This window comes from Drosophila rhopaloa, unplaced genomic scaffold, assembly GCF_018152115.1.
Source record: "Drosophila rhopaloa isolate 14029-0021.01 unplaced genomic scaffold, ASM1815211v1 contig_3, whole genome shotgun sequence".
Taxonomy (NCBI): domain Eukaryota; kingdom Metazoa; phylum Arthropoda; class Insecta; order Diptera; family Drosophilidae; genus Drosophila; species Drosophila rhopaloa.
The window spans coordinates 9,172,610-9,192,303 of NW_025335123.1; the positions used below are offsets into that span (position 1 = coordinate 9,172,610).

At 37.6% G+C, this 19,694-nt stretch overlaps 1 protein-coding gene across 2 annotated transcripts; it reads right to left on the reverse strand.

Annotated features, from left to right (window-relative positions):
- Window positions 1–485: 485 nt before the first annotated feature.
- LOC108040223 (protein-tyrosine sulfotransferase) lies at window positions 486–19,655 on the reverse strand. Of its 2 annotated transcripts, none has more exons than XM_017117574.2 (7): window positions 18,935–19,655; window positions 16,538–16,668; window positions 10,692–10,932; window positions 8,966–9,145; window positions 7,608–7,744; window positions 7,346–7,544; window positions 486–2,327 (listed from the first exon to the last, which is right to left on the reverse strand). In XM_017117574.2, the coding sequence occupies exons 1-7, from the start codon at window positions 19,091–19,093 to the stop codon at window positions 1,947–1,949; spliced, it is 1,428 nt and encodes a 475-aa protein (XP_016973063.1). In that variant the 5' UTR covers window positions 19,094–19,655; the 3' UTR covers window positions 486–1,946. The 2 variants fall into 2 exon arrangements, with proteins under 2 accessions (XP_016973063.1, XP_016973064.1); XM_017117575.2 differs by having other exon boundaries at window positions 2,188–2,327; window positions 7,384–7,544.
- Between the last annotated feature and the right edge of the window lie 39 nt (window positions 19,656–19,694).

A 19,694-nucleotide genomic window follows, 5' to 3' on the forward strand; every position in this document is an offset into this window, starting at 1 on the left:
GGATTTCTCATCGCCACCATCAAATAAACTTTAATTTCCTCTAAGCAATCATTTTTTCTTAATTATTGTCAGCAATTCTCATTTCATATCATTAAAATTAAACACAAAAACAAACATTCGAAAAGTTTTCTTTGAGCGCAAAGCTAACGGCAAGTAAGTACATAATTTATCCATCCCGTTCGCACACACACAGCAGTTAGGACGGACAAGGCTCGTGTGTCTGTGTGAGTGTGTGTCTGTGTGCAAGGATCTCCTTCCTGCTAAAAAAAATGTATGGTTATAACCAAGAAAAACCCACTTCAAATTCAAATGGCTGAGTGAGATGGAAATGTTTTTAAATGAAAGTATAGTTTGTTTAAAATTTGACACATATTAATGTTTTAATTCAACATCAAATTGAAGCAGTCTGTCAAAAAGAGCTACTTTTGTGCATGGTCATGGTAAAATTATTTTTAATGCAAGTACAGTCTGTTCAAAAGGGTGCATTCGTTGCTTTCCTCGTTCTACCAAAGAAATATATTATGACCATTTGAATTTGAAGTACATTTTATAGACCAAATGATTAAGCTTAGCTAACTTTTCTTATTCTTCTCTCACATTCACGCACACATAAACATTTAAAATCTATTTAACCTTCATATACATTTAGACATTCAGTTTAAGTTATACATTTATATATGGTTTAATTAGATTGGTTTTCTTTACATTCAGTCAATTTATTGCAACACAAAAAAAAAGTTTACAAAAATGTATTATTTCTATACTAGTTCACGTCTTTTTTTCTTTTGTCATTAGCTGCAAATATTTCATATGCGATTATGGTTATTTAACTAAACATCTTAAAAGCTCTTTTCGTTAAAGGTTCAACACTTCTAAATGGGTTTCGTTTTGTTTTGCTCTACCGTTTTGCAAACTATAAACAGTGCTTAAGGATCTATTTTTATGTACCCCATATAAACCTATAAAGTTTCCTAGACCACAATGACAAAGTTCAGCTAGAGATTCATTCGATAAGTGGGAAACGTACTTTAAATATTTATATTTTATATACACAATTACCGATACAAAAAAAAAGTGTTTCTAAGTGATAAACCGACTCAAGTCTCTCAAAAAAACATTCGTACAAAAAAAGGCTTAAGACATCTAAAATAAATGAAAAATTTCTGAATTATATCGTAGAGGGGGTCGGTGAGTGCCTGCAATGACTTTCCTGCATATTCAATATTGCAATTGTGCCTTGTTCTTTCTTGGCTTTCTTTTCTTCACGCAACACATTAATTAAGATTTAGGCACACAGTGCGTTTCTTGACTGTATGACGCCGAGGAAAGGGTTAATGCCAACTGTTTGATTAAAAATTAGACTGTCAGATATAAGTCGCTTTTAAATTAGAATATAAATTGCATTAAGTCAATGCTTTAACTAAATTACATTAATGCAATATTTCAATTAAGTACTTTATCAACTGAATACGATTAGCTGGTAATTAAGGTAGTAGCTAATGCAATGACCATTAAAATGACCAAGGGAAGCAAGTGAAGTAATTCATTGCACAATAAATTAAATAATTCAACGCCCAGCCCACATTAAGGTAAATCCAGTTAAGAGATATTAACGCATAAATTAAATTATTATGTATTCAAGGGGGAGGGTGGCGGCTGTTAAATTGGCATTTCTCCCTGCAACTTTAAGTCTTTTCGTCACGAAACGTTCTGTGGAGGTTTAACTACTTTTGTTTAGTGTGTTTTTTTTTGGTAAATTTAAGAAGCATTAATACAAATACATCATATGCATATACACATATCAAGCGTGTATATGTCCCAGCTAATACAATTTAAAATTGGGTTTCTAGCAGCAGCAACAGTTATCATTATCGTTATCCTTATCGGCAGCCAAGGTCCCAGGTTCAATGCTTGCCACGCGGCAGTCTTATGGGTATGTGCGGATATCATGTATCCGCCATGGGGTTCTCGTTATTGTTGTTGCCGGCTAATGGCAGCTGCTTTATCGTAATGACATCCTTTGGCTTTTGATGCAACAATTGTTGTTCTCGATCCGGTTCCGTTTCCCTTCCCGACTCGGTCTCCTCCTTAGTTTGCTCATGTTGTTCTTGTTGCTGCTGCTGTTGCAGATGTTGCTGATGTTGCTGCTGTACATGTTGCCGCTGTCTGCTGTGTTGTTCTGGTATAATTTTATTGATTGTGTACTGATTATTGTTGTTATCCTTATTGTTGCTATTGTTGATGATGGTGTTGGAGTTTTCATCCTCGCTGGACATGTGCATCATTTCCTTGGCCTTACTCTCCCACAGCATTCGATTGGCCTTTAGCTGAAAGTAGACAAAACCAAATCCGTATTCAAATTAATCCACTCATAATGGGCGCATTTCTGCGTAAATAAACATATATGGCTGCTACCAAAGCAATGGAATCGTGTATTTCCCATGCAACTGCAGCTGTTGCTGATGGCCCCCTCATTTTGGCCGATGTTGCTGCTGCAACCGCCGCACAATATACCGTACACCATTAGCAAACATCTGCCCGTTTCGGTGGCAAAATGTTAAAACATCGTTTGAGTGGCAGTCAAAGCGAAAACTTTGGGCACAACACATTGTTGTTCAACTTTGCGACGTCGCAGTGTGCAAATTAAAGTGCAAAAAGTTGCAAGACAAAGAGTTCCAAAAATTCATTGGCTATATTTGCTTCTCGTTTATATTTTTGTATTTCTTTTGGCACCCCCTTGGTTTTAAAAACAGTATACTTTTCTAATAGATTTCGTTGTGCTAAATTTTAATACGGTTACAATAAAATTTTTAGCACGCAAACGTTTTGTAAAAATTAAAAGGTTAGAAAATTGCTATTCTGATTATTTTTAAATCTATGATTTTTTTAATAGGAATTATTAAAAGAAAAGAAATATTCAAAAGCCAATAAGTTTCCCTTGGCCATGAGGATAAACACGAATCCTGTTGTTGAGATGCAAACATTATTACAAGTTGAATTTTTTTTAACTTTAAGGTCAAAATTTCGAATGGATTCTTTGCTCATTAACTGATATTAATGTTCCAAAACTACTTTACTCGCAAATGACTTAGAATCTTGTTACCTTTAATAGATTTATGCATCCTTTCAGATTTTTGCGATTACTCTCAATAAACAAATTCGTTTAATTCCTCCATTCCTTTGCTCGTTAAATATTTTAGATTTTCATTTGATTTCTGTTTATCTTTCGCTATGCAAACGTACCCGCAGAAAACCTCTTGTTTTTACAGCGCGAGCGTAATTTTCACAACATTTTCTTTCTTTGTGCGGTTTTCGTTCAACTCCCTCAGTATTTTCCTTTTCGCCTTCTGTTTTCCCTCCACCTCAGGGTATTAACGTTTCGTTATTTGATTTTAATTTTCCCGCTGCAACTGGCGTTCGCTTTTTAATTTTTGCATAAATATTAAATATGCAAATATGTTTAAAATATTTAATGTTTGCAGACACCTCTCCCGATAAACGGAAATGGGGGCGCGTTGCGGCGCAGAGCCGTCAATTAATTAAAATATTTGCCATTAACATAAATTAAGGAAAATAATGAAATTGGCAGACTTTCAATTGATATTAATTGCGTGGCACGTCGCGTGGCTGCGGGGGGAATGGCATAACTGACCGGTGTGGCATCAGGAAAAAGGGTTTGGGATTGGGGTTGGTATGGGATCGAATGCCTGTCAGGCTGGCGGGGATTGCGAAAGTTGACTTAACTTTGTCCGGCACTGTTGGGCATAAAGCCCCCCATCTTCATACGTGTGCCGGTGGCATGCATGTATAAATTGCCACTTATGCCATCATGCCCCCTCCGCAGATGCCGCCCATCGACGGCAGTAGCGCGGAAACATTGCAATTGCAACTGTCAAACAGAAAGTGTCCCTGTGACAGTGAAAAAAACGCACAAAATCGGGGACATCATAGAATACCAAAAAACCACTGGTGGCATCGAAAAATAGGCCAACGAATATTCAGTAAATCGAGAGAAAATTTTCATTTTTCAACATCGCTTCCTTAGTTTATGTGACACTTCACATGATAAAATATTTTATTAAAAAAAAAAACGAGCAAAAAAGTGCCAACATAACGAGTGCCAAAGTCAACAGGGTAAAAATAAAACAAGCTTATAATAAAAATGAAAAAAATCAAGCTTTGGCAAGCCGAAGTTTATATTCCCTTGCAGTTGTTACTAAAATTTAATATTATACGTTATGATTATGATGCTTCAAAAGAATGAAGCTAGGTCGATTTTCCGATACATTTATTGATCGTTCCCTTTTTATTTCCCATTTTGTCCCAATCGTTCCTATGGAAGTTATATGACATGCGACCTATATACTATATATATATATATATATATATATATATATATATATACCACCTGCAACAAAAAGAAGACATATTCCAAATAACTTAAAAACTGAGGGGTGATGCTGATCAAGAATATATATATATACTTTATAGGGTCGGAAATGTGCCTTCACTGCCCTGCAAACTGCAAAAAAGGTTTAACTTAATCTAAATGTTATAATCTATGAGTTGGTCTAATTAAAAAGAATTTACACTATTGAGCGTCCGTTATTCAATGGGTTATACCGTAGGAAAAGCTTAAACATGAATTAATTAAGTTAAAAGATTTTAAAACCTATACAAAAAGGCCACATAAGCATCCAACAATTATTTGAATATATTCTTTCTTTTTTAATTCCAGCTGCCAATCAAGTTAGTTTTATTGTTTATATTACCCATTTAATTGATTAAAACCTTCTTTAGCCGAGCTCAAGGTCAGAAAAAAATAGCAAAGCAATTTAAAGTAATTGGGGGGCGAAAAAAGGCAAAAGGTGTAAAAAACGAATTGCTATCCACTTTATTTTGTATAGGTATCTCGACTCGCAGGGGCAATTTAAGTTTATGAGAAACTCCTTTAGCTGGTCGCCAGAACAAACAAATATGTGAAGGAAAAAACGAGGAAAAAATCAGCGCAGAGATAACTCAACTTGAGTTAACTTAACGCCACTCGAGTCGAGTAGTGCGGAGTAACGCGGAGTGGACTAATTAATTAGCAGCTAATTTAACGCGTCGCTGCGCCGGACATAACTCAGCAGGATGCACTTGCAAACAGAGACAGCAGCTGCTGACGGCAAAAAAAAAAGGAAAATGGAGGGGACCCGGGGTGAAAGGTCAGTAAAAACGGCCAAGTTAACCGAAAATTAAATTTAATTACACGTTAGTCGAAAATTCCGTTGGCCAGCTAGCGACGACAGCTGTTGGCCCAATAATAATCAGTGTCTTGAAAGGAAGTAACCAGGCAACGCTTTTTATTCTTTGCCCACATTATGAATACTAATTATATTCTGTGGGAAAAGACAAGAGAGTCAAGCAAACTGTGAATATTAATTAAATTTTAATAATTTACTGAACTATTCCTGTAAGTAAGGTTATAATAACAAAGGCTATGTAAATCAAGGTTATTCAGAAAAAAGAAAAACCAAAGTCTATAAATAAATATTATAACGCGACTATGTAATTTACTGTTTTGGAAAATAAACTGTTAGAACTTTAAATTTTATTGTAACGTTTTTGAATATTACAATCCCCAATATTGTATTATTTAATGGAATATTTTGTAACATTCAGAAAAACAATCACACTCGTAACTTGTTCTTCCTATGTGAGATATTCTATAATATAATATTAATTATTATATAAAACAAACGTGTAATTCACACTAGTAACTGTAATATCAACTGAAGAAATAAATTGAATTGTTTAAATATTTCATCAGAAACACAAACCAAACAAAACAAATTATTTCATCGGCCATATTGTTTTATTAACGAAAATCGTTGTTGAGACCTATAATTCCTTTTGGAAGCTCGTTAAATAAATAATAAAATCAACTTTTTTAAAACCCTTGACAATAAACAAAAATGTCAAACTTAATAAAAATGCGTGCGAAAAATATGCGACGGAAAGGGCTAATTAAATAATGAAATTATATTTATTTTCCGATAGCTCGTCCATTTTGCTGTGAAAAACAACATATTTTTCGGCTTGCCCTCGATGGACTACTATATTTCGATTAAATTCATATTTACCCATTTATTTCAGGAGAGTCAAATAAAAACCGAACATGCTACAAATAGTTTTTTTTTATCTTTTTGCGCGCGCAATGTGCATAACATCGTCAATAAATGGCACCACCACGTGACCATCGAATCCCCATCATCATCGTGATCAATGATATTCCTTTCAGTTTCACGGCTTTGTAACCCCAACCCATATATGAATCAAAGTAGCTGGAAAAAGAATAATACAAAAAAAGGCAAATGGGACAAAAAAAGAAGGAAAATCGCTGGGTGCAACCAACAAACGAGAAGGCAAAGTGCAAAATACAAAACAAACAAGCAAAACACAAATCGCACATACAAAACGAAATCGAGTAGAAGGATAAAAAACCTTGCACAATGTGTGATGTAAGTGGGGGAGGGGGGGGATTTGGACGGTGGGTTGGTGAAACACCATATAGGGATATGTGAGAGGGAAATGCAGGGAAGTGCAAAATATGCCAATGACACAGGCAACTGGAACGGCCCAGAGCCAAAGGAAAAGGTGAAAGATAACAAGAGCCTGGGAAAATGGCAAGCAACAAAAACAAAGGACTCAAGTGGGGGGTTCTAGTGGGTGGTGGTGTTATAAGGATGAAGTGAAATTGCCTGTGTTTGACAGTGATGCCAATAAAACCAAATTCTGGAGAAGTGTGTCCTTTTTAAAGATCCTTTAACTACAATATTTTGTTGTTTTGTCTGTTTTGATTATCTGAGAATTAATAAAATAAGAAAGTATCCAACAAATTGGATAATACGATTCCCCTCACATACACTCGTTTTAATTTGCATGCGTAGCACAAATTTTAATTAATAAAGCATTGGAAATTTAAACTGAACTTTGAAATAATACCTAAACTAACTCTAAATATTTTTATTTTTTTGAAGCTAGTGACTTACGTAAAACAAAGAAAGAAATGGTGAATGTTCTACTTGCATCAACAATGTGCTTTTGTGTATACGTGTATTAAACAATATTTAAACAAATTGGAAAGAGAAAACGATTTAGAAAACAGAGTGTCTATAAAAATATAAATGTACATGCAATTCAGACTACAAGTATTTTAGAAAATAAATTATTATTTGAACTAGGATGCCAGGACATCACTGGTGTGCTAGGATGAGGTGGTAAAGTGGTAACATGAAAAGTGGCTGATTCGAAGTGTTTTGAGTTTGTTTTGCATTCGGGAACCGACGGAGTTGCACCTTACCTTCAACGTGTTGTCCTCCACCCATGCATCTGGCTTACCATAGTCCGGCGGATTCGCGTACGGATCGTAGCCAAGCACGGACAGCATGGGCGCTATGTCGGCCATGTCGCGCACCACGTCGCCGGGTATCTGGCCGACCCACTTGGACATCGCCTCCAGGTTTACCGGCTTGATTACCTGGTCCGATGATCGTTCCACCCTGCGATTTGGTAAGTTATAAATTATGCATTCAGAACAATGGGTATCCTTTCTTTCGGCTTACTTGGACAGCGGCACGCCATTGGGTTTGTTGATAAACTCCTCGTGGTGCAGCACCGCATCGTTCCATGGCACGTCCAGGAATTTTAGGATCTTTCGCATCCACTCCTCCGGATGCAGGACCAGTTGTTCATAGTAGACCTGACAGAGGTAATAGTAAATTAGCAGTTACTACATATAGTTCACAAATAAGAACTAAAAACTGTTCCTAAACCAATAAATTCAATAAGTAAGAATACGAGTACTATAGACAAACGAATAAACAAAATTATTTGTAAACAAGAAAGGAAAGCAAACTTCGGGCGGAGCCGAAGTTGATATACCCTTGCAGAATATTCTGTAAATTATATTCTCCAAAATTATTTATATGATGCATTCTTAATACTCATAAAAAATCCCAACTTCCCAACTTTAAAAACACCAAAGTTATGGCATTTCCAATCGTTCAGTTATATGGCAGCTACAAGATATAGTCGGCCGATCCTTATGAAATTTGGTAGGTCGGATTGATTGGCGAAAAATTAAACCCATAGATAATCCCAACTTTCTAACTTTACAAACAACAAAGTTATGGCATTTCCGATCAATCAGTTATATGGCGGCTATAGGATATAGTCGCCCGATCCTTATGAAATTTGATAGTTCAGACTGATTGGCCAAAAATAAAACCCATAGAAAATTACAACTTCCTAACTTCAAAAACACCAAAGTTATGGCATTTCCGATCGTTCAGTTATATGACAGCTATACGATATAGTGGCCCGATCCGGCTCGTTCCGACTTATATACTACCTGCAATAGAAAGACAACTTTTGGGAAAGTTTCAAGCAGATAGCTTTAAAACTGAGGGACTAGTTTGCGTAGAAACGGACGGACAGACGGACAGACGGACGGACAGACGGACGGACAGACGGACGGACAGACGGACAGACGGACATGGCTAGATCGACTCTCCTGGTAAAGCTGATCAAGAATATATATACTTTATAGGGTCGGAAATGTCTCCTTCACTGCGTTGCAAACTTTTGACTGAAATTATAATACCCTCTGCAAGGGTATAATAAATGCTGTTGTTATTACTTTAAGAGGTTCCTCTTGACAATTAAATGCTAAATATAAATAACTAAAATAGTAGTTTTAAAAAAGCCTTTGAACTTTTTAAAGCACTGAACAACTTTTTTAATTTCCAGGTGACAACTGTGAACAACAATAATTTTTAGACCAGCCATCAAATGGAATTTAGAAGTCATTTCGCTCAATTTCCTGCGTCGTACTGCAGCACCCAGACCAAGTTAATCAGCATTGATTGAGTTGGGTGACTAGGTGAGCAGGGGGCTAGGTGGCCAGATGGCCAGGACTCACCATCATGCAGCGGTCCTTGCCAATGTCCCGGCACTGCTCGTGCATCACCTCGATGGCGTGGTTCCACTTCTGCATGCACTGGCGGTAGCTGCTCAAATCGAAGCCGGTGATTGTCACCTTGCGCGATATAATCGAATGAACTGTCGCTCGGCCGTCGCGCACCATGAAAAGGAATTTAGCCTGTAACAACCAGAAGTTCACGGGAAAAAATTGTTTTATTAAATTTTATTTGACATTTTAAGATATTGTATTAGTATTTTCAGTACCAAAATGTCGCTTTTAATAAGTGTAAAATAAAAGGTTTTGTTTCTTTTTTGTCATTTTTTGTGTGACTTACAAATGTTTTCAATAAATTAGATCTAATATTTTGGAAAATCCATGCCGTCATAGAGTTTTTATACCCTTGCAGAGGGTATTATAATTTTGGTCAAAAGTGTGCAACGCAGTGAAGGAGACATCTCCGACCCTATAAAGTATATATATTCTTGATCAGGATCACCTCCTGAGTTGATATAGCCATGTCCGTCTATCCGTCTGTCCGTCTGTCCGTCTGTCTGTTTCTACGCAAACTAGTCTCTCAGTTTTAAAGCTATCGAGTTCAAACTTTGCACACACCCTTCTTTCCATTGCACGCAGTATATATGTCGGAACGGCCGGGATCGGCCGACTATATCCTATAGCTGCCATATAACTAATTGATCGGAAATGCCATAACTTTGGTGTTTGTAAAGTTAGGAAGTTGGAAATTTCTATGGGTTTTATTTTTAGCCAATCAATCCGACCTACCAAATTTCATAAGGATCGGCCGACTATATCCTATAGCTGCCATATAACTAATTGATCGGAAATGCCATAACTTTGGTGTTTGTAAAGTTAGGAAGTTGGAAATTTCTATGGGTTTTATTTTTAGCCAATCAATCCGACCTACCAAATTTCATAAGGATCGGCCGACTATATCCTATAGCTGCCATATAACTGATTGATCGGAAATGCCATAACTTTGGTGTTTGTAAAGTTAGGAAGTTGGAATTTTCTATGGGTTTTATTTTTAGCCAATCAATCCGACCTACCAAATTTCATAAGGATCGGCCGACTATATCCTATAGCTGCCTTACAACTGATTGATCGGAAATGCTATAACTTTGGTGTTTGTTAAGTTAGGAAGTTGAGATTTTCTACGTGTTTTATTTTTGAACAATCAATCCGACCTATCAAATTTCATAAGGATCGGCAGACTATATCCTATAGCTGCCATATAACTGAACGATTGGAAATGCCATAACTTTGGTGTTTTTAAAGTTAGGAAGTTGGGATTTTTTATGAGTATTAAGAATGCATCATATGAATAATTTTGGAGAATATAATGTATATAATATTCTGCAAGGGTATATCAACTTCGGCTCCGCCCGAAGTTAGCTTTCCTTTCTTGTTTTTTATTAATATTTAATGTTTATTGGACAACAAAATCGGCAGGTGAGTTTTCTTTATTAATTCTCATTGTTACACAGGTATCTCCATGTACTTTTAAAATATTTTTAAATCCCTAAAAATTAAATTTCTTATTAATTTTTAATGACGCAAAGAAAGATTTCTGTGACATCAGATATGTTTAATGTGAACGGCATTGATATTGTTATGTTTTAGTGGGCTGAGTGTGTGTGCGGGTGGGATGGTATGATGGTAGGAAGTGCAGGAATGGGTAAACTGTATCGCTGCGGGTGCTTACGTTCGGAAAAAGCTCGATGACATAGGAGCCCATTTTCAGCGTCAACGGATCCTTGTTGCATAAGCGCGGCGCCGGCTCGCCGTGCTTGGCGATGATTTCCAGACAGAACTGCGCGATGGCACTGTTCATGACCTCTTTGGTGATGCCGGCCTCCTGCAGGCGGAGCGACTCCTTCTCGGACTTCAGCCAGTGCGAGCGCAGTTGCAGGATGCGCGGAATGACGCGCGTTTCCTGCCCGCAGCTGCAAGGATCCGAAAAAAAATACAGATGAGAATACACAAAGCGGCGGGTTAGTGGCTGCGGGGCAGCCACTATTCACGTGGTTAGGGTGCCTCCAACTCGGATTACAAAATTGTACCTCCAAGGACTTTAAAAACATCATTTTTTTATGCCATAATTCTAAGCAACCAAAAGAATTAAAAGTGCTATTTCTTACATAGCAAGACAATATTTTATATATGCACTCGTTTGTTTTATAATTTTGAAATTCTACCCCTTAAGATACTTTCATCACTTCCCAAATCAATGGCATTAATTTTGATAAGAATAAAATGAATACTAATTTATAACCTGTTTCATTAAAGTGCAGTCTTAAAGTTAGTAAAAGAGCACCCCAATATGCCAGTTTGGTATCGCCGGGCAACATGTGATGGGGGCTTCACCTCCAACCACCGCTTTCTAACGCAATCGACAAAACGAAATGGGATGCCATCCGCTGTGAGCTCTTTGGATTTCCCCCAGTGGATGTGGGGCCCCGTTGCGATACCATGTCTGGTGCATGGGTTCCCATTCGAGTCCTTCCTCTCTGGTCGCTCCGATTCCCTTTTGGCTGCAGGACTGCAGAAACCACTGAACTATGAAGGGCTTCAAACGATTCGTTTGCCGTTCTAGAATTTCCCGCCGGCAGCGCACCGTAATCAAGTTCAGAGCACACACAAAAAATTACTGCCTGATTGCGTAAATTATCATAAATATCCCACACTGCAGTGCCAAGCAAACGGCAATTAAAAAAAAGGAGCTCAAACCCATCAAACCCATGACCCCAGAGGAAAGTAATCAAAATCGATCAAAGCCTTGTTTATTCAACTACTTTTTTGAGCCAATTGAAAATGGCTTTGGGTCAGTAGCCAAAGTTGATTTGAGTTTTTCTTTATGCTTCAGAAAAAGTACCAACAAAAAAGCATGAGCAATTTGTAAAATCCTGGAATTACAACTGTTATGTTCACGACTAATCGAAATTATAGTTATATTAGTTACGAATATAAATTAATTATATTTAAAAATTTGGTAAAGATATGGACTTCGAAAGTCCAGTTATGGGCCACCTTGTAACAACACATCGGAAACTTGGAAATAAATGACATGAAAATGGGTCAAAAATTGGACCAAAGCTAAAATGAAATTTTTTTTTTGAAGTCCAGTTGTGGGCCACCTTTTACCAACACATTGGAAACTTGGAAATAAATGACATAAAAATGGGTCAAAAATTGGACCAACGCTAAAATGAAAAATTTTGATGCAGATTTTTTGAGAATCAAATTTCGATTTGGTAAAGTTATGGACTTCGGAAGTCCAGTTATGGGCCACCTTTTAACAACACATTGGAAACTTGGAAATAAATGACATGAAAATGGGTCAAAAATTGGACCAACGCTAAAATGGAAAATTTTGATGCAGATTTTTTGAGAATCAAATTTCGAGTCTTTAGAGGTATGCCACTTTGAAATCGGATAAAATTTGGTAATGTTATGGACTTCGGAAGTCCAGTTATGGGCCACCTTTTACCAACACATTGGAAACTTGGAAATAAATGACATGAAAATGGGTCAAAAATTGGACCAACGCTAAAATGGAAAATTTTGATGCAGATTTTTTGAGAATCAAATTTCGAGTCTTTAGAGGTATGCCACTTTGAAATCGGATAAAATTTGGTAAAGTTGTGGACTTCGGAAGTCAAGTAGTGGACCACCTTTTAACAACACATCGGAAACTTGGAAATAAATGACATGAAAATGGGTCAAAAATTGGACCAACGCTAAAATGGAAAATTTTGATGCAGATTTTTTGAGAATCAAATTTCGAGTCTTTAGAGGTATGCCACTTTGAAATCGGATAAAATTTGGTAAAGTTATGGACTTCGGAAGTCCAGTTATGGGCCACCTTTTAACAACACATCGGAAACTTGGAAATAAATGACATGAAAATTGGTCAAAAATTGGACGAACGCTAAAATGGAAAATTTTGATGCAGATTTTTTGAGAATCAAATTTCGAGTCTTTAGAGGTATGCCACTTTGAAATCGGATAAAATTTGGTAAAGTTGTGGACTTCGGAAGTCCAGTTGTGGGCCAGCCATGTCCGTCTGGCCGTCCGTCCGTTTCTACGCAAACTAGTCCTTTAGTTTTAAAGATATCTGCTTGAAACTTTCCCAAAAGTTGTCTTTCTAGTGCAGGTAGTATATAAGTCGGAACGAGCCGAATCGGACGACTATATCATATAGCTCCCATAGGAACAATCGGAAAAAAAAATTCAAAACAATTATATCTTTGGACAACAATATCATATAGCTGCCATAGAAACGATGGCAAAATGAAGCGAAAAATCGACATAGCTTTATTGTTTTTAGTAATATAGGCATAGAAATCGAAATTTAGTCGATTTGTAATAACTTCAAGGGATTATAAACTTCAGCTTGCCGAAGTTTGCTTCTTTTCTTGTTTAAAATTCATTCTTCAAAAAGAAATTTGGCAATTATTAAATTTAACCCAACATGTGGGTATTGTTGTTACAAAACGAAGTAAATATTTACCTACTAATTAACTCACATTGAACCAAATTGAACAATAAACATTAGCTTTCTTTTTCTGTCAAGTAATAATAACCTTTTGAAGTTGTAGCTCAATTTCTTCATCGTTTTTATCAATTAGTTAATTAGCCTGCTTATCAGCTATTGTTATTAGCAACCTTCTTGTCTGCAATAACAGAAAAACCTAGTCAAACTTGTAAGCATTTTTTTATGAAAGAATGGCTTATGTAAAAAACAGGGAAATAGTAAACATTTTTGAAAGAATGGTAATTGTAAGTTTTAAATATGCTGATTGTTCGCTAGATTTGAACGTTCAAACGAAGAACATTTTCTTATCATCCCGTTTAAATATTTCTTGTGCCTTGACATATTTTAAAAATACAAATATATAAAGTTAGCAATTTCTGGTACAGCAACACAGAGAAATGCCTTTAGCTGTTTAATTTAAAAGCCTAACAACATAAAGTCACCTATTTGCACCACCTAAATCGGGGTCACAACTTTATCTGGCCTCAACCAATTACATTTGTTCGCACCTCGACATAAGAGCTCTCTATCTCGGCGGGAATCCTTCTATCCCTATCCCGCCATGCAAATCCCACAAAATTGTTTCGGGGCTTACCCAGACTCAATTAGTTGATGCCAAGTCCAAATGCTAAATGCTACCAATACTAAACCAGATTTAATCTGGAAAACAGGAGGGAGCTGTGTGGATACAAGAACGGGAACGTGGACGACAACGAGAACGAGAACGGGGCTGACCTACTCCACATACGCTTAGGAAAGTTTTACACTTTGCCACCACCCACATTTTCGGAGTCCTGCAAAGGCGAACAAAGGACGAGGACCTATTCTGTAACTAAAATCCGTGAGATCCTTGAGGGAAAGGGAAGTAGGTTTTTAAATAGCGGAAATTGCGCTGTGCAGCCATCAGAAAAAACGACCCTGACTGCCTGCCTGCCTGCCTGCTGACAGGATCCAGGATCCAGGATACAGGACGCAGGATAGGCCACGGATGCGATGCGATGGGACAGGATGAAGCGAAATGGTCTGGAAATGGGCCGGCAGAAAGGCAAATTGTTAATAAAATAAGGAGCTAAAAAAGACTCCTTTCGGTCCTCGGCCATTTCTCATTTTCAGATTGCGCAAATTTTCGTAACTAATTACTCATGCGTAAGGGAAACTTAAGAAATTATAATATATCGCACAGCAGCCAGAAGGTAAAAGGCAGGAAGATAAAAACCCAGACCAGGACCTGATACGCAAATGGAGGCGGCGCAGTACCGACTACCGACCGTAAAAAAATATTAAAATTGCCAAAGGGCGAAACAGAATATATCGAATTGGGTTGCTGTCTGTTGGAGGTGGAAGATTAAAATTGGGGAGATGGACCCACAGCAACCACCCAAAAATGTATATATTAAAATTTACAACATTTTCCCCATAGAGCGGAATGGAAATACACTTTATGGCAGGGCAAAAAGCAGCAGAAAAGGTCCCCCGAACGGAAGAGAAATTTATTAGGAATTGGCATGTTTTTTTAAGGCATCGGCAAATGTTTGATTTTACTGAAAGGAAGTGTGAAATTTGGTTAGCAGATTTGAAGCTTAAATGATTTTAAGAATATGGAAAATCTTAATGTGTGTGATATGCAAATGTTTTATTTTCCAGTTGGATTATATTCCAATGAAGTTGGGGGGCAGAAATTAATAAAATAAAAGTTGATTAAAGCGGATAATAATACTCCTTAATTCAGACAGCTTATTTAATTGATGTCGGATAAAACTGAATTAAATTCGCTGCAATACAATAAATCACTTAAAGCCTTTTAAATTGGTTGATATCATTTACATAATAAGCTCGTTACTTGTGAAACAGAAAAAAATAAGAAGGAAACATTTATACTTTAGCAAAATTTAACTCGTAAATTTTAGTAAATAATACCATAAGTGGAGGTCAAGCTTGTTTTCGTTTCAATACAAATGAATAATAATTTAAGAAAATCAAAGACAAATGGATTAATCAGTTTCATATTTCGTATACATGAGTTCGATTTTTAAACGACTCAACGGAAATGCACTTTTCCTCCACAAACTGTTCCTTGCATTCGTAGGAATGGCAAAATTCCATCTCAATTAAGGCTCTTATTTAAGTAGTTTTTTGACATTTAAAACTTTGGACGACAGTCACACTAATAGTGTTCGGAAGGAGACTCATATTTATTAATTAATCTCTTAAATATCACTTTAAGTCTCTCTCATATTACAAAAAGTATTTTGTGAAATGGATATGTGATATGTGCCAGAGTTCCCAACAACTCGAACGAAGAAAGAGGACCTCTCCCACCCAAAGTGACAAAAGAGAAACTTTAAATTGAATTTCCTTCGTGGAAAATTAAATGTTAATTGAATTGACAGCCATGATTTCGAGCGTTTCAATAAAATGGCGACACGAATATCCTTTTAAATGAAATGAAACGATTTAAGGTATGGGAAAATGATTTAATTTAAGATATACTCAGGAATATTGTGAAATGTGAGTTAATTAACTACTCGGTAAAAATCGTAAATAATCTGCATAAGATATTTAAAAAGTAAAAGGATATATAATCATCCGATTATGATAATCCTCAAGGTATTGATCCAAAAATGGGATTTAAACATTATATTAGACAAAAAGCATAATCATGACCATGCCAAAAAATGTATCCTCGATTACTAGTGCAATGACTTAAGATATATTGATGTATTGAAACATATACATTTGACATCATGAAACCCCTTGCATATTACTACACATCCCTTCACGTGCTCAATGCCAAACCAGTACTTCCCCGCGACTTCCGGGAAAGGAAGAGGAAGTGGAGCGTTGCCCCCAGACCACGCATTGTGGCAAACAATCAAATCGAACAGTGGCCGGGGAATGGGAAAGGGTATTATCCGGTTACAGGGGGACCCGGACCCAGACCCGTTCCCGGACCCGGAACGCAGGAGCCAGGAGTCAGGACCCAGGACCAGGGGCTTCCGGGCAGCAGGACTTACCGCACATCGGGATGGGCATCCAGCATGGCGCGCATCAAAGTCGTCCCAGATCTGGGCACGCCGCCTATGAATATTAATGGCATCTCACGGTTGTATGAATAAACGCGTTGATTGTCATCTGTGAGGTATTTCTGAACGTGTCCGTATTCCGTAACCGTAACCGTGTCCGTGTCCGGGATTTCGCATCCGTATCCGCGACGGCAATGTAGGTGGAGACAAAAAAATGAAATTAGAGAAAAGTTGCAGGCGCAAAATAAATGACATGGCTCGTGGTGATGGCCATGTTGATGATGATGATTATTATTATTATTATTATAATGATGATGGTGAGTGGGAGATGGGAGATGGGAACGGGGGGATTGTGATGGTTTGATGGTTGAGCAAGCGCAGGTGTTAACGCCTTCGTGGGCATTAGCGTCAGAAGAAATGAAAAGCGAAGGCGACAGACAGGTGATAGGCATTACTAAAAATAGATTCTAGCTATCCATATGGAGCCCCAAAGGTGTTGCAGCCTTATCATTCTCTAGCCTGAGCCCTGTGATAAATTGGAACCTTATCAAATGCAAACAACGCAGCGGCGGTGTTTTCAACCAACTAATGGAAAGTTGATCGGCTTTCGTAAATCATAGCTTTCCTTTATATCTAATCTACATTTTTTTAGTTCATTGATAAGAAGATATTCGAAAAAACACTGATTCAGTATTGTTGATGATAAGAAAATTACATTTGAAGTAGTTTTTCAACCAAATATATTTAATTGTCTTACATTTTCGAATAAAATTTAATATACTTCAAAAAGTTTATTTATGAATATATTATGTGTATTTTAAAAATAAAATTGAAGTTGTATAAAAATACATTTCGTTGCGTCAGAAAGAACATTTAGAAATCCTATATTAATTGCAAATGATTATTTTCATAATTACCTAATGTTTCAATAATATTTTAATTTATTATTTACACAGCCGAATTCGTGCGATTAAACGATCAACAATTATATTTGCTTCTATGAATTAAATGTGATTTCAAAATAATTCTCTTTTGCTGTTGATATGCATGTCTAATAATAGTCGCTGAAATATAAATCCATTGTTCGAAGTACATTGTTTTATGAATTAGCTATTTGGTTGAGATTTACCAAATTTAATCCACGGATTAAATTGCTCTTTGAAGCTGAATGATAGTAAATTGTACTGGGTTAATTAAACCATTGGTTGATTTTGCATTTAGGAGTGGCATGATAGCCATTATTAGCCAAACCGATTTTTGCTTTCTACCCTAATTACACATACATATATTGGATCATTTGCATTAATTTATTTTATTTGTTTTGGGTACAACATTGTTGTTCCCATTAAATAAAATGAATTTTAGCTCTTGCAATGCGTACGGGATTTATTGAAATGCAATATAAATCCATTGGTCCAAATAATTATGCATTGCGAGCTGCATGATAACAGAATTAAGCCGTTGCTCCACATTTCCCATAATTGCTCTCACAAAATCCCCGGAATTAAAGCCCCTTTCATGGCTAAAACCAAGGATGTGTTAATGCTCTGTGGAAATGATTTGGCTATCTCGGCACACACATCTCGGCCCCATTGTCTTCCTTGTGTGGAGTCATCTACTGCCCTGCCCTGGCCCATCCCCTTCCGTTCTAAGCTGCTTATGACCACCGCCTCCGATATTCCCAATGCTAATCAATGGATCCCCCCACATTTCAACTCCAACGAGACCATTTTGGTCTCGACTAATGTTTACAAAATAGTGTTCGGTCATCCGATAACCAGTTAAATTCCCTCAATGACTTTTGCTTTGGTTTTGCGTGTGCGGTCGGTGTTTTCCGGGGGCGGCAGGATTTTCATCTGTGCTCAGCCAACATGAAATTAGTTATCCAGCTTCGGTTCTACTCCCATGACTTTTTCCTTTGATTTATCATTGCAAATTTTTTTGTTTGGCTTGGTCAGCACGAGAGGAGTGGACGCCACAGTGTGTCACACAAATGTAAGGCACTGCTGGTCGAAAATGCATCAGTAAGAATCAAAATTGGTATAATAAATGTATTACTATGACTTTAAAGTCAAAGTAAGCCTTGTTTGAACGTTGTTAATATCTAACTTATTTTGAAATCAAAAATAGATTATTAAATAAGTCAAGCCTGGAATCTGTCAAGTCCTGATTGCTTATCCGGTTTTCCATTTTGCTTATTCCCCCTTAACCATTTGATTAAATTTAAATATTTTTATTGACATCCCTACATTTTTGCTACGCACCTTGGGCAAAGGATGGAGATGTTCCGGGGTGTGACTATGTGTGCTTTTTCTTTTTTCCAGTATGGGATGTGAATAGATGCTGGGTGTGAGGCAAACAGATTGTGTTCGATTTGGGGGTACATACCTCAACGCGGACCATTTGCGGGGATAGCTCGTTGGTGGCGTCCACCTTGAAGAGGCATGTGGGCCGCAGTTCGGTGAATTTGAATAGGAACATGGTGATGACGATGATGCCGAAGAGCACCCACAGGGTGACCTTCTTATTTCGGTATGGCAGTCGCATTCTGGCTGTGGAAAAGGTGTCGCAGCTAACTGGCTTTTGATTCGGCGGATCCGGAAGCGGATGAGGATGAGGATGTTGGCCTGGTCTGGTCTTCCCAGAGGCGCCCACTCCTTCTTCGCCCAGCTCCTATTGATTGCTCCTAGTTGCTGCTCCGCTTTGTGTTTGCCCAAAGCTTAAATATGTAAATTGGTTTTCTTGAGGTCCTCAAAGCGAGAGTTGTTTTGCTTTGGCTTTTGCTTTTGCGGATACTTTTGCAGTTGCCGTTGTCGTGTTGCTCCTTGTGATGCCGGCTCCTCTTGTTTGCGAAGGATATGGGGAGTTGTGGTGGGTGGCTGGGTGGCTAGGTGGCTAGGTGTCCCTACAGTGGATCCTGATGCTGCGGCGGCGGCTTGGCGGTGCCACCACAATAACTCCGTCCACGGTCGTGGTGGTCCTGTTCCGGCTTGTGTTCTGGTCTCTGTTCCTTTTTCTGGTCCTGCTGCTGCTCCTGCTTATGACGTTGATTGCTTGGCATCGCCTCGCCTTTTGTTTGCTCCTTTTCGGCCAGCCAGCAGCACAGCAACTCGGCTTGGCCAACACAACACAGCACAACACGATCCTG

Excerpts from the sequence above, each read along its gene's own strand:
- LOC108040223 (XM_017117574.2), bottom strand. The coding sequence starts at position 19,093 with ATGCGACTGCCATACCGAAATAAGAAGGTCACCCTGTGGGTGCTCTTC. Across the intron at positions 10,933-16,537 it reads GATGCCCATCCCGATGTGCG|CTGCGGGCAGGAAACGCGCG; the intron begins GTAAGTCCTGCT and ends GGATCCTTGCAG. Across the intron at positions 9,146-10,691 it reads TCATCGAGCTTTTTCCGAAC|GCTAAATTCCTTTTCATGGT; the intron begins GTAAGCACCCGC and ends TGGTTGTTACAG.